The sequence below is a fragment of the Hemiscyllium ocellatum genome, chromosome 22, assembly GCF_020745735.1.
Source record: "Hemiscyllium ocellatum isolate sHemOce1 chromosome 22, sHemOce1.pat.X.cur, whole genome shotgun sequence".
Classification (NCBI taxonomy): Eukaryota; Metazoa; Chordata; class Chondrichthyes; order Orectolobiformes; family Hemiscylliidae; genus Hemiscyllium; species Hemiscyllium ocellatum.
In genome coordinates, this window is record NC_083422.1 from 9,773,833 (window position 1) to 9,798,399 (window position 24,567).

Here is a 24,567-nt window from a genome sequence, read left to right on the forward strand (position 1 = left end):
GGTCCCTCCCCGCTTTGAGAACATTCTGCACCCTCTCTGAGACATCCTTGATCCTGGCACCAGGGAGGCAACACACCACTCTGGTTTTTCACTGCTGGCTACAGAAACATCTGTCTTTACTTCTGACTACAGTTTCCACTAACACAATCATCGCTTGGAACCCGATATACCCCTCATTACATTAGAGCTTGTCTTGATACCAGAAACTTGGCTATTTGTGCTATATTCCCCTCAGAATCCATCACCCACTACTTTTTCCAAAACAGCATACTTGCTTAAAATGGGGATAGCCACAGAAGACTTCTACACTACCTGCCTATCTCTCTTAACTTTCTTGGAGTTAACCCATCTATGTGACTGTATCTGTGTCATTTCTCCCTTCCTTTAACTGCCATCCATCATACCCCCTTGTTCTTGTAAATTCCTCACTGCCTCTAACTGTTGCTCTAACTGATCCATTCAATCTGATAGGATTCGCAACCAAAGGCATTTATTGCAGATATAATCCTCAGTAACATGTAAACTCTCCCTAAACTCCCACGTCCGACAAGAAGAGCATATCACTTCACTAAAAGCCATTTTTGCTTCTTCCAATCTACAGACCCAGAAAATAGTACCTCTACAAAACACTGCTCCAGGCTAACTTAATACATATGATTTCAGAGACACATCTCAATAAAACACACAATCAATAAAGAATCCACTCTACTCACTGTTGTAGATTTACAGCAAGGCTATACTTAAAACTATTCACTTATCTGTTTCTAAGCTATGATATCTCCCAAACAGGTTCCTCCACGATCAGTTGTAGATTTCGTGTTTGTTAAGTTTTCCTAGGTGCACTCAGATGTCCAGTGATGCATAAATTCAAACAGCAAAGCAGTAACTGCCCAGGTTCATTGCAGTGTCAGTTAGCAGTGTGGGTTTCTTTCTCTCCCTCTCTCCTGCACTGACCATGCACTGCCTTCGTTTGTCCTTCTCCCTTTCAAAACTGCTGTTGTTTTGACTTTTTTTCTCCAAAGTTCCAAAACAATGCAACAGCATATGAAGCAGTAATTGCTGCTCCTGGAATTCGAGGAAATCACTTCCAGTGCAGTTGACTCTTAAGTACCTTAATAAGCCACAGATCAAGAATAATTAGGATGGCCAACGAATTCTAGCATTACCAATGATGCTCACATCCCATGAGGAAATGCACTTTTAAAAAATTACTTCTTTTTTGATTTAAAATCCAGTCGTGGCTTCCCAAGTCCTTGCACAAGGGTTCACTCTCAACTTTGCAACTGGTGAGCAGGACCATCACCTTCATGTAAACCATAAGACATAGGAGCAGAAGTTAGGCCATTCTGCCCATCAGGTCTGCTCTGCCATTCAGTCATGGCTGATAAGTTTCTCAACCCCATTCTCCAGCTTTCTCTCTGGAACCCTCCATGACCAGAAATAGCTGTTCCAAAGACATACAACACAATTAGAACACATTTACTCAGATTATATTTTGTTCCATCACATTTTTAAAATGACTAAATGCTTTACTTTAACATAGCTGCTCCATTGATGCAGTTTTCCATTCCCAAACTAATAGAATTCCTTTTCTTTACCTCAAGCCAGGTATTTGGTTATCTGTGATTGCAAGTAGCATCTGACAGGCCCTCATTTCTGTGCTTCTGCTCCCACTGGCAGAGTTATCTTGTACTCACCTTTGATCTTTATCTGCATCTGCAGATAATCTATTTACATAATCCTTCTATCAAGGGCATCTATTTAGTTTTTTTCTTTCCAAAGACACTAGTTTCTCAAGAATATCTTTATACGCTTTCCATTATCTCAATTTAGCACTGGCCTTTCCTACAACCTTCTTATACAGCAATCGCCCGTGTAACAATTGTTAATTTGTCTCTTTTCAGTGAAGTAATGGTCCACAGCTCCAAAAACCACTTCTGTACAAGACAGAAATTTACATGCACTTTTTCCCTTGGATATTCATTATTCGTTGCAAGGAAATGAAATGGGTACTGAGCAACCACTTTACAGAATATCTCTAATCATTACAATTCCTCCTTCCAGTTGCTGACTTTGCATTGATGATGTCCTACACAGGATATAAACAAGTGCATGCAAGCTTCAGGAATTATATTACATTACTGGGATAAGCAGTGGAACCAGCTTGCAATAGACATTAGCTTCAAAGTTTGCCAAAGATTGATCTCACATGATTAATGACATCTAATCACTTGTATGTGACTGATGAGCAGAAAGTGCCAGAAGTTTTTGTTTGCAGGAATGGAATACCATGTAGGCAGCTGTTAAAAGTCTGCAATATTTCAGCTTGCCAATTTGAAACTGATCAAAGTCTGATCACAGGAATAGGACAATTTCACTTCTGAACTATTGAAATAAATTTTCACAGGCATCGCTGTCTGAGCCAGCATTTATTTCTCAATGCTAAATGCACTCGAGGTGGTCATGGTGATAATGAACTTCTGCAACTGCAGCAGTCTATGTGGCATAAGTGTACCCAAAATCCAAAAAAGGTTTTGGTGTTCTTATTCAACTGGAGTCCCTGTCCTTGTAGGTATTAAAGGTGCTGTCTAAAGAGCCTTGGCGAGTTGTTGAATTGCTCCTTTTCAATACGATGAAACTCAAGTCTGTCTGTAACAAATACAGCCAAGGGGTATAATGTATATTTATCAATAGTCACAAGATTCAGGATGACCTCTTGAATATCAATGTGTCACGTTATTTCACTTTGTAACTGGTTGCAGGGAAGGTCCTCCAGCACAATGTACAGCAGGAGCAAAATTTAGGCCATTAGACAAATATGACAAGTTGATTCTTAAAGTCCGAGGCCCAGAGTTCTTAGGTGGGGTGAAGGGATGGAGATTGTAGAAACCTTCTCTAAACACAAGGCTAATCATTCTGTGTTTATTACTCTACCTCTCTGCCACATACACACAGACACTGCATGACAGCAGTAGAACACAATCTAAAATCAGATGTGGTGTAAAATGGGTTGCTGATGTACTATAAGGCTAGTTTTCATCACTGACAGTTTCATATCACTCCAGAATATATTGTTACATTAGCTCCTTTTATACAAGTCCTGCAATTCTCTTGCTGGTTACATGTTGAGGGCATGAAGGCTTTGACATTTACTTCCACTGTTTGATTTCACCTACTTTTAGCAAACTTCATTCCTCCCTATCTTCTGGGAGATTCAAAAACAAGATACCTGTACCCTCATGAATAGCTGTGTTGAAAGATTATTTCTAACCATTCTAAGGCTATCAGGCAAGCCCTAAGATTTCTCAAAGCTAGTAACTATCCAGAATAATTTACTTTTATATTGTATAAGCTATGATCATGTTTTTCCCTGGTACTTAATCTATTATCTTCTTTCCACATATTTGTTGACTTCTTTGGGACATATCAACAAAGATTGCTTGGGATGATCCAGTGATAAGAAAGATCACAGCTTTTGACACTGTAATGAGCTACTTGCGCAGAGCTTAAATGTGATTTATGATGCCTTATATTCAGCTCAAACATGTAGCCTAACAATGCTGTTTTTTGAAGCAAGCAGAGTTGGCAAATACAGATATCCTCTCTCTCACACCATGTAGTTTTGACCTTGCTTCAATACTTGGCTTTTGATGAGAATCTGATGCACAAATAGCTGGAGCTTTAGGCTTCCCTAAAGGACATTTGTGAACACAAAGAGTTTATACAACAATCAACAATGGTTTCATCATTAATCTGTTCATTTAAATTCATCAAATGCCATGGTGGGGTTTGACCCCAGGTCCCCACACTACTACCTGGGTTTCTGGATTACTACTCCAGCAATAATAGCACTACAATCATCTCCTGACAAACATGGTCACTTCCTGACACCCCTTAGAATAATCAATGAAGTTTAAGAAGTTGCAGAGTATAACGATATTAAGAAGCTGGGTTAGCAGGAAGAGAGATGAAGTGCTGAATATACTGAATCTCTGACACAAATGTGAGCAGCAAATTGTTGGTTGCTGCAGTGCTAGACAGGACTTGAGTCACAGTCATCAGGTGAGAGTTGTAATGACCTTGCCAACCACTTGCAGTGCCACCCTTATGCTGCAATATGGCAGCAAGTTCTCTTGTGGCAGATGGTAAGACTCTGTAATATCACCTTTGTTGGCCCCAAGCAAACTGAGGCATTTGTTTTTCACCACTAGGTGTGCCAAGATCTACAGATATCATCTGGTATTTGCTGATCTCGCACGACTTCAATGTATCTTGTACCACTTCAATGATATAATACTATTATTGTGAACAAACCTTTCAGTAATTAAGGTCCCAAAATTCTCAATATTTTAAAATTATTGAAAGGAGGTATAATGAATGAAGACCATGTCAATTAAATTCTGGAACTGAGAAGAGAAACATTTCAAAGTTTTTCTTTTTAAGAGCTTCATTATTCAGAGGTCTTCTTGCTCCTACTATTAAAATGCACAACTGCATTAAAACATCTTAACACATGACCATTAGAAATGTGGATTAGTGGTGCTGGAAAAGCACAGCGGTTCAGGCAGCATCCAAGGAGCAGTAAAATCGATGTTTCGGGCAAAAGCCTTTCATCAGGAATACAGGCAGAGTGCCTGAAGGGTGGAGAGATAAATGAGAGGAGGGTGAGGAGAAAGTAGCATGGAGTACTATAGGTGAGTGGGGGAGGGGATGAAGGTGATAGGTCGAGGGGGGAGGGGAGGGTGGAGTGGATAGGTGGAAAAGAAGATAGGCAGGTAGGACAAGTCATGGGGACAGTGCTGAGCTGGAAGTTTGGAACTGGGGTGAGTTGGGGGAAATGAGGAAACTGTTGAAGTCCACATTGATGCCCTGGGGTTGAGGTGTTCTGAGGTGGAAGATGAGGCGTTCTTCCTCCAGGCGTCTGGTGGTGTGGGAGCGGCGGTGAAGGAGACCGAGGACCTCCATGTCCTCGGCAGAGTGGGAGGGGGAGTTGAAATGTTGGGCCACAGGGCGGTGTGGTTGATTGGTGTGGGTGTCCCAGAGATGTTCCCTAGCAGAGATGCTCTGCTAGGAGGCGTCCAGTCTCCCCAATGTAGAGGAGACCCCATCGGGAGCAAATGATACAATAAATGATATTGGTGGATGTGCAGGTAAAACTTTCATGGATGTGGAAGGCTCCTTTAGGGCCTTGGATGGAGGTGAGGGAGGAGGTGTGGGCGCAGGTTTTGCAATTCGTGCAGTGGCAGGGGAAGGTGCCAGGATGGGAGGGTGGATTGTAGAGGGGGGCATAGACCTGACCAGGTAGTCATGGAGGGAACGGACTTTGCGGGAGGCGGAAAGGGGTGGGGAGGGAAATATATCCCTGGTGGTGGGGTCCGTCTGGATGTGGCGGAAATGTCGGCGAATGATTTGATTTATGTGAAGGTTGGTAGGGTAGAAGGTGAGCACCAAGGGCGTTCTGTCCTTGTTACGGTTGGAGGGGTGGAGTCTGAGGGCGGAGTTGCAGGATGTGGACAAGATGCATTGGAGGGCATCTTTAATCACGTGGGGAAGGAAACTGCAGTCTCTAAAGAAGGAGGCCATCTAGTGTGTTCTGTGGTGGAACTGGTTTTCCTGGGAGCAGATACGGCAGAGGCAGAGGAATTGGGAATCTTGCATTTTTGCAAGAGGTAGGGTGGGAAGAGGTGTAATCCAGGTAGCTGTGGGAGTCGGTGGGTTTGAAAAAAATGTCGGTGTCAAGTCGGTCTTCATTAATGGAGATGGTAAGGTCCAGGAAGGGGAGAGAGGTGTCAGAGATGGTTCAGGTGAATTTAAGGTCAGGGTGGAATGTGTTGGTGAAGTTGATGAATTGCTCAACCTCCTCGCAGGAGCACGAGGTGGTGCCAATGCAGTCATCAATGTAGCGGAGGAAGAGGTGGGGAGTGGTGAAGATGAGGCGTTGAGGGCCAGAGAAACGGAAGTCTTCGAGGAGGTGGAGGGCGTGGGTTGTGTCTCGAACGTATGTGGGGAGTTCCTGGACTAAGGGGGATAGGACAGTGTCGAGATAGGTAGAAATGAGTTCAGTGGGGCAGGAGCATGCTGAGACAATGGGTCGACCAGGGTGGTCAGGCTTGTGGATCTTGGGAAGGAGGTAGAACCGGGCAGTGCGGGGTTCCCGGACTATGAGGTTGGAAGATGTGGGTGGGAGAGCTCCTGAGGTGATGAGGTTCTGTATCGTCTGGGAGATGCTGGTTTGGTAATGGGGGGGTGGAGTCATGGTCAAGGGGGTGGTAGGAAGATGTGTCCTCGAGTTGGCGTCTGGCTTCAGCGGTGTAGAGGTCAGTGCACCAGACTATCACTGCGTCCCCTTTATCTGCTGGCTTGATGGTGAGGTCGGGATTGGAGGGCTGCGCATTGTGAGAGTGAGAGGTTGGATTGGGGGAGGGGGGTAGACAGGTTGACGCGGTTAATGTCTCGGCTGCAGTTGAAAATAAAGAGGTCGAGGGCAGGTAATAGGCCAGCGCAGGGTGTCCAGGTGGATGCAGTGTGTTGGAGGTGGGCAAAGGGATCCTCGGAAGGTGGGTGGGAGTCCTGATTGTGTAAGTAAGCTCGGAGGCGGAGAAAGAAGTGTTCGACGTCACGGCGTGTATTAAATTCACTAATGCGTGGGCGAAGGGGGATGAAGGTGAGTCATTTGCTGAGGACTGATGGTTTGTCCTCAGTGAAGGGGAGGTCTGGAGGGATGGTGAAAACTCGGCTGGGCTGGGAGCTGGGATCTGGTTTGGATGTGGAGCTGGGAGTAGGAGCGGAGCTGGTAACTGGAGTGGGTGTGGTGGTGGGGGAATGAGGGTGGAGTCATGAGCAGAGGTGGTGTTCCCCTCAAGGTTCTGGGGGGCAGGGATGGTGACAGTGGGATCTGTGCGGGGTGTGTCAGCAGAATGCAGGTGAGTGGCGTTGGTGGGGGGGGGGGGAAGTGGTGGCAAACACGGCAGTGGGGGGGGGCGGAAGTCACTGAGTGTGTGACATCAGCGATGATGTGAGGGGCGGAAGTAATGTCACGTGTGGTGTATGAGGAATTGTGAGGGGCGGAAGTGGCTGTGGAAGCGGCCATGAGTGACGTCATCAATCAGCGTGGGGATGGTGACTGCACCAGCCGTATGGCTAATGGCGTCTGAGCAGTTCCAGAGGCCAGGGGAATCTACTGGAATGTTTGAGGAGCGCTGGTTATGGAGGTGGGTAGATAAAAGTTTGTTGTACTTCCAGTTTTTGATGTTTGAAATACTGTTTGTTGAGAGTATGAATTCTCCTGAGGATGTATTACAGAAAGGGTCCTTTGCAGTTCTGACAGAGTGTGGCCCTCAGCTGAGGCAGGGCTGACTGTAGAGAGGTTAGGTGCTGGCACATTGCTGCGAGCATGGAGTGGAGAATCTTGAAGGAGAGCCATTGCTAATGTTTTTGAATCCGTAGTCTGTACTGTTTGTCCTGTTCGGTTCCGAACTCTACTGGTTTAAAAGTGGTCTGGAGTCCATGTGGGATGAGTTGGTTATGGAGGCAGGCACTGAGGAAGCAAATGTGGCTGTAGTAGCAAGTCTGTTTCAGGACATGGTTGAAGAGCTTCAGGGCAGAGGAAATGACCTGGGAGTTGCAGTGGGAGAGGGACTCCCTGAGATTCTTGTAGAGAGAGGAGGAAAACTTCTTCAAGGCAGGCATCCTTGCAAGAGGATTTGCAGTAGGGTTAAAATCAATGAGGTAAAAACAATGACTGCAGATGCTGGAAACCAGATTCTGGAATAGAGGTGCTGGAAAAGTGCAGCAGTTCAGGCAACATCCGAGGAGCAGTAAAATCGACGTTTCGGGCAAAAGCCCTTCATCAGGAATACAGGCAGAGTGCCTGAAGGGTGGAGAGATAAATGAGAGGAGGGTGGGTGGGGATGGGGAGAAAGTAGCATAAGAGTACAATAGGTGAGTGGGAAAGGGGATGAAGGTGATAGGTCAGGGAGGAGGGTGGAGTGGATAGGTGGAAAGAAGATAGGTAGGTAGGACAAGTCATGGGCACAATAGGTGAGTGGGGAAGGGGATGAAGGTGATAGGTCAGGGAGGAGGGTGGAGTGGATAGGTGAAAAGAAGATAGGTGTGTAGGACAAGTCATGGGGTCAGTGCTGAGCTGGAAGTTCATTTAGAAACAATTAAAGGGAATAAAACTTGAACAATAACCATGGCCTACTTGGGTTCACTTGGAAAATGGCTACAGGAAGAATCAAAAAGATTAAAAGATTTTCTAACTGAAAATTAGAAAAGTTGAATTGACCAAAAGATGCAGACTAGATCCAGATCAGATTAATTGATTGATTGAAAAAGTAGCATATCAAACTGCAGACCAGCAAGGGATAACTGAAGAAACAGGAGTTCAAGATACATAGCAAAGGCAGGGTTTCAACAATGATTAGAATGATACTGAGATTTTGGGGAAAGTGCACATGCTAATCCTAAGGAAGCAATGCAAAAGAAATCTGACAAATATTGCAACTGTAAGAGAATAAAAACAGAAACCAAAAGGCTAAAATGGATTGGACAATCAACATAAAGGGAAGTTAGAAATACATGGAACTACATAAAATTAGTAATAATTTTGTCAAACAGATAACCACAGTAATCAAAAAATAATACATATGGCAATCATAAATCAAAAATTGGTTGACCTATGGAAATTGTATTTAAAAAGCAAAAGAAAGTGAAGTGCGTGTTTATCTTCTGGAGAATGACAATGAGGAGATAATAGTAAATAATAAGGAAACTGCAGATGAAATTAACAAATAGTTTGCTAGTCTTCACTCTGAAGGATACAAATAAATCCAGTAATACCTGCCAATCAGGACGTGGAAGGGAAACAGAGATTTAGTGAAATTACAATCATGAGAGAAATGGTACTAAGCAAATGGAAGGAACCAGCAGAGTCGGCAAACACTGCTGCTGGGGTGGCAGACATTAAGCACTTCACTCCAGCTGGACCTGGCTAAAACACATGTGAGGATACAGTGACTCCCACCTCAGCAGATTTCCACCCACTAGCCCAGAAGTCCCAAGGGCCAACAGGCCAAGTCTTCCAGGCCAACAGGGCCAACTACAGAGCAGGCTTTCTCCAGTCCAGCTGTATAAGTCAGTAGGTCTGGCAGGATCTGTGGAGAGAAAGCAGAGTTAACATTTCCGGTCCAGTGATCCTTCTTCAGGTGTGATTGTAACCAGGAAAAGGTTGGTATATACACTGTACACACCCAGTCTCAGTGTGCTGATACCACAAGCAACACTGTCAGCTACTAATGATCCCTGTTAGCAGCTACTGATTCCCCAGGATGACCTTTACCCATTCCTTTGTCTGCCCAGCTGTTGTTCTCTCACTCTCTCTCTCTTTCTCTCACAGCTCCATCACCACCTATCGTTTACTTCTCCCCCTTCCTTCACTCCATCTTCAGCATAAATACCAACCTTTTCCTCATTACAATTAATCATTCCTGAAGAAGAATCACCAAAATGTTAACTCCACTTTCTTTCGACAGATGCTACCAGAACTGCTGAGTCTTTCCCACAATTTCTGTTTTGTTTCTGATTTCCAACATTCTAATTTCTTTGTTTTTTGATTGTGGAAGCCAGTATCGTACTAAGACACAGAAGAGAGAAGGAGAAAAAAACCCTAATGAGGACACGTGGAAGGCATAGGTGACATTGCACTGCAAATAACCAACTGGATCAGGTCAAATCACGCCTGTTGGAGAGATCAGCTGCTGCTTCAGACATCCCAAGATCAAAAGAAGTTGCAATGACCAAGCATTACTCATCTCTTACATGCAACTGTCTCCATAACTACAGATGGCCTTAGATGTCACAGATCCTGGAACCATTACATTTTTGCCAACCACAAAGCCATTGCACTTTAGTGTTGTCAATACTGAAGCTAAAAGCATTTTGCGGAGACTGTGGGAAGGCCTGTCTACATAAATGATCCATGCTGTTGCTTTTTCCCAAACAGCAGATCTGAAATGGGCAGATACTTTAAGGTCAAAGATACCGTACATGCATATTGTGAACATATAAGTGAATACTTATTCATCAGAAAGGTTTAAGGAGTACAGAAATACCAGGTCCAACTGTACAGTGGAGTGTTTGTCCGATAAGAAAATAACACAATAAAAAGAAATCCAAATCAAACTTATTCAGCTTCGAAGTTTCAATGAGGTTCTATCTGGCCTCACATGCTCAACTTGCAGATAATGACTAGATCATAGATTCAGTGCCTGGACAATTTATTTTACCTCCTTCAGTGATCTTCATCTACTACTTCTCCTTCATGAGCTGTGAGACAACCCCAAAAAGTTGCTGTTCCCAGTGACACTTCTCGCTCTCTTGGCTCCATCACCGATTATCATTTACTCTTACCCCCTCCAGCCGCCCCACCTTCAGCATTTTCCTCACTGCAATCAGCTCTGAAGAAGCATCACTCGACCTAAAATGTTAACTCTACTTTGGAATTAATATCTTTTCCAATGCCACTGCCCATGATTTCTAACAAGGCCACAAGCGATCCTCCAAGCACAGGCTCCAATTCAGAAGGGTGAGCCAATAATTTGTAGACAGTGTTGGGAACCAGACAGAATAACAGATACAGTGCTCATGTCACATCGATTTGAAGTACATATTATGTCCTGACACACTGTCAGGAAGCTTTCAAAGGAGGCCAATATCATGAACATGAAGTTCTGAGCTATGTAACCAGTTGAATGCTGCAGATCAATTGAATAACACAATACAGGAGGAGTAATTTTAACAAAATTATTCACCACACTAGCAGTCCTTCCAAAAAAAAAGTCATTCTTGAACATTACAGACCATGTCCTTGCATACTTAAAGTTCAGTTTACCAACATAACAGACTCAATATCAGGTATAAAAAGTTATACAGATATGGCAAACTTAGGTACGATTTTTCATTTTGCATCTGCATTGCTTTGCATATTAGACATGCTAAGGGGCCGAATGATAAGAGTCATAGAGATGTACAGCATGGAAACAAACCCTTCGGTCCAACCCAGTAAAAACAAGGACTGCAGATGCTGGAAACCAGATTCTAGATTAGAGTGGTGCTGGAAAAGCACAGCAGTTCAGGCAGCATCCGAGGAGCAGGAAAATCAACGTTTCGGGCAAAAGCCCTTCATCAGGAATACAGGCAGAGTGCCTGCAGGGTGGAGAGATAAATGAAAGGAAGCTAACCTGTCCATGCTGACCAGATATCCCAACCCAACCTAGTCCCACTTGCCAGCACCCGGCCCATATCCCTCCAAACCCTTCCTATACCCTATATTCCTATACCTATCCAAATAACTTTTAAATGTTGCAATTATACCAGCCTCCATCACTTCCTCTGGCAGCTCATTCCATACACATACCACCCTCTGCATGAAAAAGTTGCCCCTTAGATCTCTTTTATATCTTTCCCCTCTACCCTACACCTCTGCCCTCTAGTTCTGGACTCCCCCACCCCAGGGAAAAGACATTTCCTATTTATCCTATCCATGCCCCTCATAATTTTATAAACCTCTATAAGGTCACCCCTCAGCCTCCGATGCTTCAGGGAAAACAGCCCCAGCCTGTTCAGCCTCTCCCTGTAGCTCAAATCCTCCAACCCTGGCAACATTCTTGTAAATCTTTTCTGAACCTTTTCAAATTTTACAACATTTTTCCGATTGGAAGGAGACCAGAATTGCAAGCAATATTCCAACAGTGGCCTAACCAATGACCTGTACAGCCGCAACATGACCTCCCAACTCCTGTACTCAATACGCTGACCAATAAAGGAAAGCATACCAAACTCCTTCTTCACTATCCTATCTACCTGCGACTCCACTTTCAAGGAGCTATGAACCTGCACTCCAAGGTCTCTTTGTTCAGCAACATTCTCTAGGACCTTACCACTAAGTTTATAAGTCCTACTAAGATTTCCTTTTCCAAAATACAGCACCTCGCATTTATCTGAATTAAACTCCATCTGCCACTTCTCAGCCCATTGGCCCATCTGGTAACGATCCTGTTGTAATCTGAGGTAACCCTCTTCGTTGTCCACTACACCTCCAATTTTGGTGTCATCTGCAAACTTACTAACTGTACCTCTTATGCTCACATCCAAATCAGTTATGTGAATGACAAAAAGTAGAGGACCCAGCACCAATCCTTGTGGCACTCCACTGGTCACAGGCCGCCAGTCTGAAAAACAACCCTCCACCACCACCCTCTGTCTTCTACCTTCTGAGCCAGTTCTGTATCCAAATGGCTAGTTCTCCCTGTATTCCATGAGTTCTAACCTTGCTAATCAGTCTCCCATGGGGAACCTTGTCGAATGCCTTACTGAAGTCCATATAGATCACATCTACCACTCTGCCCTCATTAATCCTCTTTGTTACTTCTTCAAAAAACTCAATCAAGTTTGTGAGACATGATTTCCCACACACAAAGCCATGTGACTATTCCTAATCAGTCCTTGCCTTTCCAAATACGTGTACATCCTGTCCCTCAGGATTCCCTCCAACAACTTGCCCACCACCGAGGTCAGGCTCATTGGTCTATAGTTCCCTGGCTTGTCCTTTCTACTCTTCTTAAACAGTGGCATCACGTTTGCCAACCTCCAGTCTTCTGGCTCCTCACCTGTGTCTATCGATGATACAAATATCTCAGCAAGAGGCCCAGCAATCACTTCTCTAGGTTCCCACAGAGTTCTTGGGTACACCTGATCAGGTCCTGAGGATTTATCCACCTTTACCCGTTTCAAGACATCCAGCAACTCCTCCTCTGTAATCTGGACATTTTGCAAGATGTCACCATCTATTTCCCTACAGTCTTTCTTCCATACCCTTTTCCACAGTAAATACTGATGCAAAATACTCATTTAGTATCGCCCCGATTTTCTGTGACTCCATACAAAGGCCACCTTGCTGATCTTTGAGGGGAGAAAGTGAGGACTGCAGTTGCTGGAGATCAGAGCTGAAAATATGTTGCTGGAAAAGCGCAGCAGGTCAGGCAGCATCCAAGGAGCAGGAGAATCGACATTTCGGGCATGAGCCCTTCTTCAGGAATTCTGAAGATCTCCTGATCTTTGAGGGGCCCTATTCTCTCCCTAGTTACCCTTTTGTCCTTAATGTATCTGTAAAAACCCTTTGGATTCTCCTTAATTCTATCTGCCAAAGCTCTCTCATGTCCCTTTTTGCCCCCCTGATTTCCCCCTTAAGTATACTCCTACTTCCTTTATACTCTTCTAAGGATTCACTTGATCTATCCTGGCTGTACCTGGCATATGCTTGCTTTTTGTTTTCTTAACCAAATCCTCAACTTTTTTAGTCATCCGGCATTCCCTATACCTACCAGCCTTCCCTCTCACCCTGACAGGAATATACTTTCTCTGGATTCTTGTTATCTCATTTCTGAAGGCTTCCCATTTTCCAGCTGGCCCTTTACCTGCGAACATCTGCCCTCAATCAGCTTTCGAAAGTTCTTGCCTAATATAATCAAAATTGGCCTTTCTCCAATTTAAAAATTCAACTTTTAGATCTGGTTTATCCTTTTCCATCACTATTTTAAAACAAACAGAATTATGGTTGCTGGCCCCAAAGTGCTCCCCCAGTGACACCTCAGTCACCTGCCCTGCCTTATTTCTCAAGAGTAGGTCAGGTTTTGCACCTTCTCTAGTAGGTACATCCACATACTGAATCAGAAAATTGTCTTGTACGCACTTAACAAATTCCTCTCCATCTAAACCTTTAACACTATGGCAGTCTCAGTCGATGTTTGCAAAGTTAAAATCCCCTATCATAACCACCCGATTATTCTTACAGATAGCTAAGATCTCCTTACAAGTTTGTTTCTCAATTTCCATCTGACTATTAGGGGGTCTATAATACAATCCCAATAAAGTGATCATCCCTTTCTTATTTCTCAGTTCCACCCCAATAATTTCCCTGAATGTATTTCCGGGAATATCCTCCCTCAGCACAGCTGTAATGCTATCCCTTATCAAAAATGCCACTCTCCCTCCTCTCTTGCCTCCCTTTCTATCCTTCCTGTAGCATTTGTATCCTGGAACATTAAGCTGTCAGTCCTGCCCATTCCTGAGCCATGTTTCTGTAATTGCTATGATATCCCAGTCCCGTGTTCCTAGCCATGCCCTGAGTTCATCTGCCTTCCCTGTTAGGCCTCTTGCATTGAAATAAATGCAGTTTAATTTATTAGTCCTATCTTGTCCCTGTCTGCCCTGACTGTTTGACTCGCTTCTGTTCTCAACTGTACCAGTCTCAGATTGATCTCCTTCCTCACTATCTCCCTTGGTCCCACCACCCTACCTTACTAGTTTAAATCCCTCCATGCAGCTCTAGCAAATTTCCCTGCCAGTATATTAGTCCCCTTCCAATTTAGGTGCAATCCATCTTTCTTGTACAGGTCACTTCTACCCCAGAAGAGATTCCAATGATCCAAAAATGTGAATCCTTCTCCCATACACCAGCTCGTTAGCCATGCATTCATCTGCTCTATCCTCCTATTCCTGTCCTCACTAGTCATAGCACTGGGAGTGATCCAGATATTTCTACTCTTGAGGACCTCCTTTTTAAATTTCTGCCTAATTCTCTGTAATGTCCTTTCAGAATCTCATCCTTTTCCCTTCCTATGTCGTTCCAATGTGGACAATGACCTCTTGCTGGCCCCTCTCTCCCATGAGAACATTCTACACCCTCTCTAAGACATCCTTGATCCTGGCACCAGGAAAGCAACACACCATTCTGATTTTTCGCTGCCGGCCACAGAAATGTCTGTCTGTACTTCGGACCAGAGAATCCCCTAACACAATCGATCCCTTGGAAGCCGACATACCCCTCGTTGCATTAGAGCCAGTCTCAATACCAGAAACTTGGCTGTTCATGCTATGTTCCCCTGAGAATCCATCACCCCCTACATTTTCCAAAACACCATACCTGTTTGAAATGGGTATATCCACAAAAGACTCCTGCACTAGCTGCCTACCTCTCTTCCCTTTCCTGGAGTTAACCCATCTAAATGACTGTATCTGCGACTTTCCCCCCTTCCTATAACTGCCATTTATCACATACTGTTGCTGTTGCAAATTCCTCATTGCTTCTAACTGTCTCTCCAACCGATCCATTCGATCTGATAGGATTCGCATCCAACAGCATTTATGGCAGTAAACCTTAAACTCTCTTTAAACGCCCACATCTGACAAGAAGTACATATCACTCTATTAAAGGCCATTTTTGTTCCTTCACAATCTACAGATCCAGAAAATAACACCGTCTTATTCCTCTACAAAGCACTGCCCCAGGTTAAATTAATAGTTATGGCTTATATTTTAAGTTTAATCAAGACACATATCTCTAAAAACATATAATCAAGAAAGAACCCACTCTACTCACTACTGCAGCCTTTCCATTGGACACACTTAAATCAACGATTAACTTATCTGATTCTGTGCTGTGAACTTCGCCCAAACAAGTTCCTCCAATATTAGTTGTGAATTTCACTGTTTGTTCATTTTCCTAGACGCACTCCGATGTCCAGCAATACATGAATTCAAAACAGCAAAGGCAGTAACTGTGCAGGTTCTCTCTCCCTCCTGCACTGTTCTCACCATGTGCTTCCTTCGTCTGTTCTTCTCCCTTTTAAAACTGCTGTTGTTTTGACTTTTTTTTTCCTATGCAAAGAGTATATTGCTTGTGACTGTTTGAGGCCTTAACTTTTAATATTAATTGTTGCAGAAAAAAAAAGAAATAATTTAATGATATCCAATTTAAAGGCAAATGGGTGGTATTACAATAAGTAGAGGCATGATTCTTCGCCTGACAAAGCAGCAGTGCTCCAATGGCCATTTTGGTTGAAGCATATTCATTGTCTTTGTTGTATATGCCGCAGGTGTGACACTGACATAGCACGGTGTGCCTCCTTGATTGTTCAGTGCTCTGAATGGTGACAAGCTGCCTGCCTTTCCCTCTGTACAGAGGATGATAACCTGTAAGTTAGGATTGCAATGAAAGCCAGAAAGCTTGGCAGCCGCCAAAGAGTACAAAGTGGAGAGCACTCAGAAAATAAGTTATGACCCATAGGATATATGCTATGTAGATGCATGTGTGTCCCCACACACAAAAGTAACCTGGAAGAAGCATGCAAGGCATAAGTGTCCCTGAACTCCAAAGTGAAGTCCTGAAAGGCTGAAGTGATCTGAAGAGTTGGTATCAAAGCAGCCGTGATATTATAATGCTGGTGGTTTGGAAATATAGAATTATGTGGAAGAAGCATGGAAAACAACAGAGTCGTTGAAACAAGAAGGGAAATGGTGCTGACAACTCCCAATGAAGCTGGTTGAAGGCACCAAAAAGCAATTGGTAAGCTGCTGCCAAGCTGACTTTCATGTTGAACACTGACTCTGCCTAATTTCTTGGGGAAGAAGGGGCAAATCAGCAGCTGCATAGAAATCAGGTGAGATTTCCGAAACTTGAAATGCAAATGCCTAAAAATATGTAATCACCAGAACTCAAGGTGAAAATCAGAAACATGACCTTGACTTTGAAATCTGACTTTTTCTTCTCATTGTACTTTCTCTCCATTGCCCATGCCACTCAAGGTAGCAGAGCAATCTTTCCTCAGATGTATTCCAAATCATCAAAGGGGTTCAGAGCAGACAGAGTTAAGGAAGGATAGAATGTGAAAAGAAACTGACAGGTAAAATAAAGCAAGTAACAAGAGGAGGTTTAGGGCTAACTGCTGATGAAAATATTGGTGAGGTGGGGGAGGGGGAGAAGACATAGCTGAGGTACTAAATGAGGAAATTACATCTCTCTTTATCAATGAAGAAGATGTTGCTAAAGTCATAGTGAAAGTGAAAGTGGTAAATGTGCTAAACACTGATAAAGACATATTGGAACAGTTGGATGTCTTTAAAAGTTGATAAGTCTGCAGTAGCTAAGGCTATATTGGATGATTAACATTAGGTTTATAAAGTCAAATGACTCAAAACAGAAAACAAACATGATAAATCAATCTCATGCAGACACAACCAAAGCATAGAGGATCTTAACAGCTTTCCTAATCTCTCAGGTCCAACAGTAACAGAACCCATACAGCTGGAAAAGGGCAGAATTTTGGACTGATACTCATTTTATACGCCAGCCTATTTTACTCTCCATTAAAGTCAATGAGCTTAATATTGGGTGCTGCATAACATGGACATTTAATTCAAATCCATTGGGCAGTTTTGTTTGAGAACTGGAATCTAGACTCAGCCTGGCCACCAAACAAATCAGAAAGGGGAAAAAAAAAGAGAAAACCTCAATCACGTGCCATCTTATTGGTATAAGTATAATCAACTCCCAGCCACTGCCCCCTCCCCCTCCCCAAACCTTAGATGTAACTTCATTTTGAAAATCACAAATAACTGTCTCGACTAGTCTGTTTAACCGACTACTCCAGGCATTCATCAACATTTTTATAGAAGTCTTTCTTTCCACAAGCATTTCTTTGTTACACTTCAAGCTTTTTCTCCACTAGCACCTGCTCTCATGTACACAGCTGTGCATAAACAAATTTAATCATTTGTAAAATGACTGTTTAGCATTCCCAGAGTCCAATGAATCCCTGTGTGGAAAACTGTTCACTGAAAATTACCGTGAAGTGAACATTTTCCCACCACAGTAGAAGCCAGAAGGTATTTTGTATAGGCTAGAAATGTACAATCACATTTTCTCGCAAGAAGCAAAAATAATAATTTGGTTAAACATAATTAAAATCAGTTCACCAAACAGCTTTTTCTTTCTTGATATGTGAAGTCAATTTTCTCTGGAAAAAACATGGTATGAACACCATATAGGAGGGATGACCTGGACGGAATGGTCTTTGGAGGGTTGATGCAGACCCAATGGCCTCTTTCTGCTCTGCAGGGATTCTATGATTTTATGAATGCTGCATCAGCTCTTTCTCTGGACGTGCATGGATACTGCAAATTTAGCATTGGATCAGAGCAGTTTGTATTCAAACTGTTTTAATCTGACTATGTGGATTCCGAGTCAAAGCTTAGGAATGACTTTGAAGCACAGGACATTGTGTTTGCGTGACAACATTTGGAATAAGCTACTGTTGTATGAAACTTAGCTTGCAATATCTAGCTGACAAGGATCTTGCCCATCAATCACACACCTGCTAGGGAACCCCCATCATTCCATGTAAAATTCTTGATAGGATCAAATGAGCTTCAAGCTCTCATGTAGCCATGTTGGGCTCTCACCATGAGATCCATGGCAGCAGAAGCCCTGTGCATCAAGAGATGTAGGCCTCATGCTTCCAGTGCCAGTGGAGTGATGCAGCTAACACTGGTGCACCTACCTCAGATTCAGGATCACTTGGACCCCTCAACCGAATGACGACTGAAGACAGGAAGGGGTATTGGGTGGCCTGAGACTCAGGAAGGCAATGTGGACCTCATCTAATCCCTGAATCACCACTAAACTTCAGCAGTTTTGGGAACAATGGATAGAAATTGGTTCATTAGAAAGGTAATTGTAATTCCCAGTAGAGACTGGGGTAGCATGGCGGCTCAGTGATTGGGTTAGCACTGCTGTCTGACAGCATTGGGACTTGGGTTCAATTCCACCTTTGGCTGACTGTGTGGAGTTTGCACATTCTCTGTGTCTACATGCGTTTCCCCCAAGGTGCTCCAATTTCCTCCCACAATCCAAAGATGTGCAGGCCATGCTAAATTACTCCATACTGTCCAGTGATGTGCTGGTTAAGTAGGTTAGCCATGGTAAAAACACTATATAGGAGGGATGACCTGGGTGGAATGCTCTTCGGAGGGTTGGTGCAGACCCAATGGCCCGAAATGGCCTCTTTCTGCTCTGCAGGAATTCTATGATTTTATGAATCCTGCATCAGCTCTTTCATCCTTGAACTTAGTTGGGGAAGGCCTTTGTCACAGTCCAATGACTGACAAAGCACCTCTTCTGTGATGAACTGGGCCTGGTCATCACATTGACCACTGTGTAAAGCCACTTTAAAATCAATCCTATGTATCCTACACTTATTTTAACTGAAATATTTAGAGAGAATTCTATCAACCATAATATTTCCATAAAATACCTGTTGGAAGATAGCTCTCCATGTACAATTATCCAGACATCTACAAAGTTTGCTCCTGAACAAAAAAAAATGTAGTTTCCAGCCATGCAGGAGCCAAGCAATGCTAACAGAGTTCTAACTGGCTGCAGTCCAAACTGCAGCAACTGATCTCCAACCAGAAGCTGAGGGGTAAACGGTTATCAAGATCTGATGTAAAGTGAGCGAAACATTTCTCAAAAAAATCCCTTCTTATCCTAATAGATTTCATCAAAAAGGCTAAGTACAGATTCAAAGACTACAAACCAGTATTAAAATTGTGTGTGTTCTTAGCAGTAAAAGGTGACACTTTGAAGGTACATGTATTTTTTTACTGTAATGAATATTATCCATTAAAGAGCCATGACATTATTCTCCCAGTGATGTTTACAATAAACACCTGGAAAGTACAGCCTCATTCAATATGGTTTAATTAAATCAGCATTTAAAGTACCTATTATTATTCATTCATTCCAAAATAAATTAACTAACTTGGTGCCAGCAGCTACTGCAATTTTGTTCCAGACACACCATCTGCAGGACCCATTACTATTGTCACAAGGAAGTGCTTAGAGGGTATCACAATTTTAAAACAATTAGTGAAATTTACATGGCTCGCAGAACAAAACAACTCATCACATCACATTTATATTCTCTGATGAAGCTTTTTTTTTTCTGGCCATACATCATGAAAGGTGCCTTCAACGAGGATTTGAAGACAAAGATAATGAAATTTTAATGGTGAAATTCTCTTTTAGAAACATCAACAAAACCATAGAACATCAATAAACATACAGGAAAGAATGTTCACAGTGAGAAACAATCAAAAGCCTGAAGACTAGAACGTGCTCTTCGAATCTGACGGACCAGAAAAGATTATATGGTCAAATGATCATGAAACCAGTTGTCAACTTGCAAATTATTCACTTTGTCCAGGATAGTTCCTACTCAGTCTACATATGGTAAACAGTAGATACCAAGAATGAAGAATCCATTTTTATGAAATATTTTACATGGAAAAGACATTTATACCAAATGACACTCCTGGAGTATTATTTCATTTAAATTCTGTGTCTCAAAAGGTGTTGATTACAACAGAAAAATATGTCAAATTTCAGGTACAGAACATTCATCTTCAGTTCCCCAAGTTACAAAAAAGTGTGAAAGTTTGCTTAATTTAATTCAGATTTGAGATTAACTCTAAATGAGTTAAAAGAAAATTATACGTGCAACTGCTGATTTCTTTTTCCACCCCTTTAACCTTTGTTTTAAGCCTCCAGTCCAACTTGAACTACCCAGTATGTTTGATTTTCAATGTTATATCAATTTCATGCCTTCAGGTGTGAACCAAACTCAGCCCAAAATCTTGAAAGTTAATTATTTTTTATTCATTTATGGGATAAGGGTGTCACTGGCTGGCCAGCATTTATTGCCTGTCCCCAGTTGCTCTTGAGAAGGTGGTGAGCTGTCCTCTGGAACTGTTGCAGTCCACCTGCTGTGGGTTGGCGCACAAAGCCATTATGGAGAGAGTTCCATAACTTTCACCTAGTGACATTGAAGGAATGGTGACATATTTCCAAGTCAGTATGGTGAATGGCTTGGAGGGGAATTTGGAGGGGAGATGGCGTTCCCATGTATCTACTGCCCTTGTCCTTCTAGATAGAAGTGGTTGTGGTGCTACTTGAGGATCTTTGGTGAATTCCTGCAGAGCATCTTGTAGTTAATACACACTGTAGCCACTGAGTATCAGTAGTGGAGGGTGTGAATGCTTGTGAATGCAGTGCCAATCAAGTGGGCTGCTTTTGTCCTGGATGGTGGCAAGCCTTGAGTGTTGTTGGAGCTGCACTCATTCAGGCAAGTGTGAGTATTCCATCATATGCCTGACATGTGCCTTGTATATATCTTTGGAGAGTTAGGTGAGTTAATCACCATATTATTCCTCTCCTCTGATCTATTCTTGTAGCTAGATCTTGTTGATAGTGGGGGATTCAATGATGGTGACACCACTGAATGTAAAGAGGCAGTTAGGTCTTATTGGTGATGGTCAGAGCCTGGTATTTGTACGGTGCAAATGGATGCTGCTATGTGATGAATAGTCCTGTTTCTCATTTTCATCCAGTCCCTACCTCTAAGCTTTTGACAGTATTAACACTGTCAGCTATGATTCCCCACAATTAGCTGATATTTGGTATTAGTGATCTGATCTTGCTACAGTGTAGAAATATTAATTGCAATTTATATGTTTTAGTGTATTAAAATGTGAATATTATATGTGCATGATTTGTGTAATTAGTTAATTACATCGATAAAAATATTTTAGTGTTCATTTTACATTTTGTATTTGATATCATTACACTTTATTTTAAAACATTGCTTCACTTAACAGAATTTAATATGGATTTTCAATTTTGGAGAACACAACAGATTAACTCAATTTCGCATATCTATACGAACTCCCCTATTCTGGCTGACTCTTGTCCAGCTCTATTTCCAGATTGCACCAACTAACTATCCTTCTGGAAATTAGCACCTGCAACCAGTCCACTCTCTAGTTTCAATGTGACTTTCATCTTGATTTAACAGCTCCCTCACTGCTTTCTACTTTGCCAAAACACTCCCTCTCTGCTATTATAACACCTCCTCCTCACAGCATGTCTGCTACAACATACTAAATAATTCTTACTGGCCTTAGCACTTCAACTTACTGCATGTTCTCTGAGTACACTGCTACCATCTTATACCTTTTTCAAGGTGTTTATCCATTTAAATATTCAGTGAATTCTTTGGAATTCAGATTTAAAACACAAATCTGAAAACTACAAGATATTAAAAGGTGATAGTTACATAAATTGTTGTGAAATCTAAAGCTAGTATTATATATAATAAACTTAGTAGTTATACATTGAAACTAGACACAATACTTTTTATTTGCTCATATTTCACCAAAATTACAACTTGTCTGATAAATAAAATCCATTAAGTGTAAACTCTGCACATTTTACATCTGAAATATCTGAGAACATCATAGTGGGAGTCATTACTGGGAGCACATGGATCTGTACTATTCCACTAGGACAGTGCGTCTCACTTTCCATTTCTATTCATCTTCCATTGCTGTTCTACTTGTCAATTTTTATGAAGAATTTCATTAACTATATTGGAAAATGAGAAACTACACTCTCTTGCAACTTGGCTCACTATGACCCACACTGAATAGGATTTCTCAGAAAAGGTGAAAGTTTCATTGTGTTCAAAACAAAAGCACTTTGACTTCAAATAAACCGACACTTCAGTATCTCTTACATGAGGTGCATGAAACATTGCACAGTCTGAGAAAATAATACAAAGCCCTTGCGTTAACTATTCTAAATGGATCCAAGGTTCTCTTTTTGATCTGATAAGTAACAAAAATTTTATTGCTCTGCAGCAGAATATACTGCTCAGTTAAAATGGCCTATGGCTTTCAGTAAGGTGCTCCCTGGTGACTTATCCACATACTTTCTGATGCATTGTTTTGATTTAAAGTTACAGTACTTCAGATTGAATTTTGTCAGCCTCCGAACTGGAATGTGGACTGTCAAACTATACCTAGACCAAATAAATGTTTTATTATTGTGTAACATGTTTATACATTTGGGCAACTGACAAGTTCTTTATTCAAAAAAAACTCAGCTGGCTAATTAGTGGCAATTAATAAAAACACTAAACATTGTTACTTGAATTAATAGATGCAAAGGAAATTTTTTCACCCTTAAGTGACTTTTAGATTTTTAAAAGATTGATTTGTACTGAAATGATAACTGATATTTTTTCATGATAACTAAAACACTTGCACGTTCTATTAAATCACCATGGCTATTCTGTTTCCTAAGGCACTGAGATGGTAAACTTATGCATCAGACATTTGGGTTGTATTATTAAAAAAAAATTTAAAAAGACTGTAACCAATTAAGCATTAATCGCAAGCAAATCCCTCCTGCATAAATGCGTGCTTTACTACAGGAAACAAGGTATTTCCACAAAAGGGAAGTTTAATTGTATGTCCAGTTTGAATCGACCATTGTACCCATAGCAGTCAAGTACTGTGCATCTATTTTGTTGGATTGCCCACCGCAGTGAGTATAGCGCAGCGACCCTTTCCTATCTTGTCCATGGTGCTGAATGTCCAAAGACATTAAAATTTCCTTCACATTTCGAGAACTGTTTCACTCCACTGAACAAATCATTATAGATCTTCGCTGTAAAACATTATCTTACAAACACTGAAGCGCGGTGTGATTAATTGGACGTTGTAAAAAGCCGTCAAACAAACGGCTTTCCTACAGGAAAAGAATGCTCATCAACTGCACTGAATAAGATTAAAAGCTCGCTAACATTTAACGACAGAACTGAGCATCAAACTGAACAACTGGCAAACGAGACAGCGATTTTAACTGCCGTGTACTTGACAATGAGCAGCCCTCAGCCACCCGTGGCTAGCTATCCATGCATTCGCATATTTACTCCTGCTTACCTTCTCTGTCACACAACTGTATTGCCTCCAAACTACTAATATTTTTCAGCATGTCATTGCATGGACTGGTTGGGCTGCTGAGACTGTGAGCAAGATGTGATTCCATTTTGCGGTTTTTCGAAGATCTTGTATTTTTTTTGTTCTCCGCCTTCACCTTGGGTGTCGGGCTCGGTTTGCTCGGGCGCTTTCACTGGCGAGAAAGGGGAACAGCGTCAGCTTCAGACTCAACTATTTGTGCTCACTGTGAGGGGAGAGAGAGAGAGAGAGACAACAGAGATCAGCAATGCCTACAGCAAAAAAAACGCGCACACAGTGTTGGGGATATTTCAGCAGACCCAATTTGAACCCATCATTATATATCTGACATTTCCAATTCGCTGCCCCACACAGAGGCTCCGACCAGCCTGGCCGGCTCTGCTTTGCAAATGTCCGCAAGTGCCCTTTGCAGAGGGCACAGCTTCTCCAGCGCCGGATCATTTACCAGTCACATTCACCATGTGCTGGCAAGGTCCGATCACACTGGCATGAAGAGAAAGAAACATCCAGAAACTGGCTCACCAGCAGAAACTAACTACCTTGGCAGACCGACCAACTCTCTCAGAGCCGGACTCTGCCCTCTCTCGGAACTGACTCTCCCCTTTTTGCTCTCAACTCCAGAGTGCGTCTCCCTCTCCCTCCCTCAATGACTCTCCGTCCACCAATGGCTCTCCATCCCACTTTCCCTCCGTCTCCCTCCATGACTCTCCCTCCCCCTCCCTCCCAATGACTCTCCCTCCAGTCCCCAGTGATTCCCCCTTCCCCAGTGACATCCCCCTACCTCCTGTCCCCAGTGACTTCACCCTCCCTTCCCCGTGACTCAGCTCTCCCTTCCTTCCCCAGTGACTCCCC

At 42.5% G+C, this 24,567-nt stretch overlaps 1 protein-coding gene across 1 annotated transcript in view; it reads right to left on the reverse strand.

The window, feature by feature from the left end:
• Nucleotides 1-24,325, reverse strand: part of phyhiplb (phytanoyl-CoA 2-hydroxylase interacting protein-like b) — a 63,742-nt gene extending 39,417 nt beyond the window's left edge. Inside the window, exons 1-2 of the mRNA XM_060842331.1 lie at nucleotides 24,238-24,325; nucleotides 23,680-23,920 (exon numbers count right to left, since the gene is read on the reverse strand). Of these exons, the coding sequence (XP_060698314.1) occupies nucleotides 23,680-23,785 (106 nt within the window). The 5' untranslated portion in view covers nucleotides 23,786-23,920; nucleotides 24,238-24,325. The remainder of the gene's footprint in view (nucleotides 1-23,679; nucleotides 23,921-24,237) is intronic.
• Nucleotides 24,326-24,567: the final 242 nt, after the last annotated feature.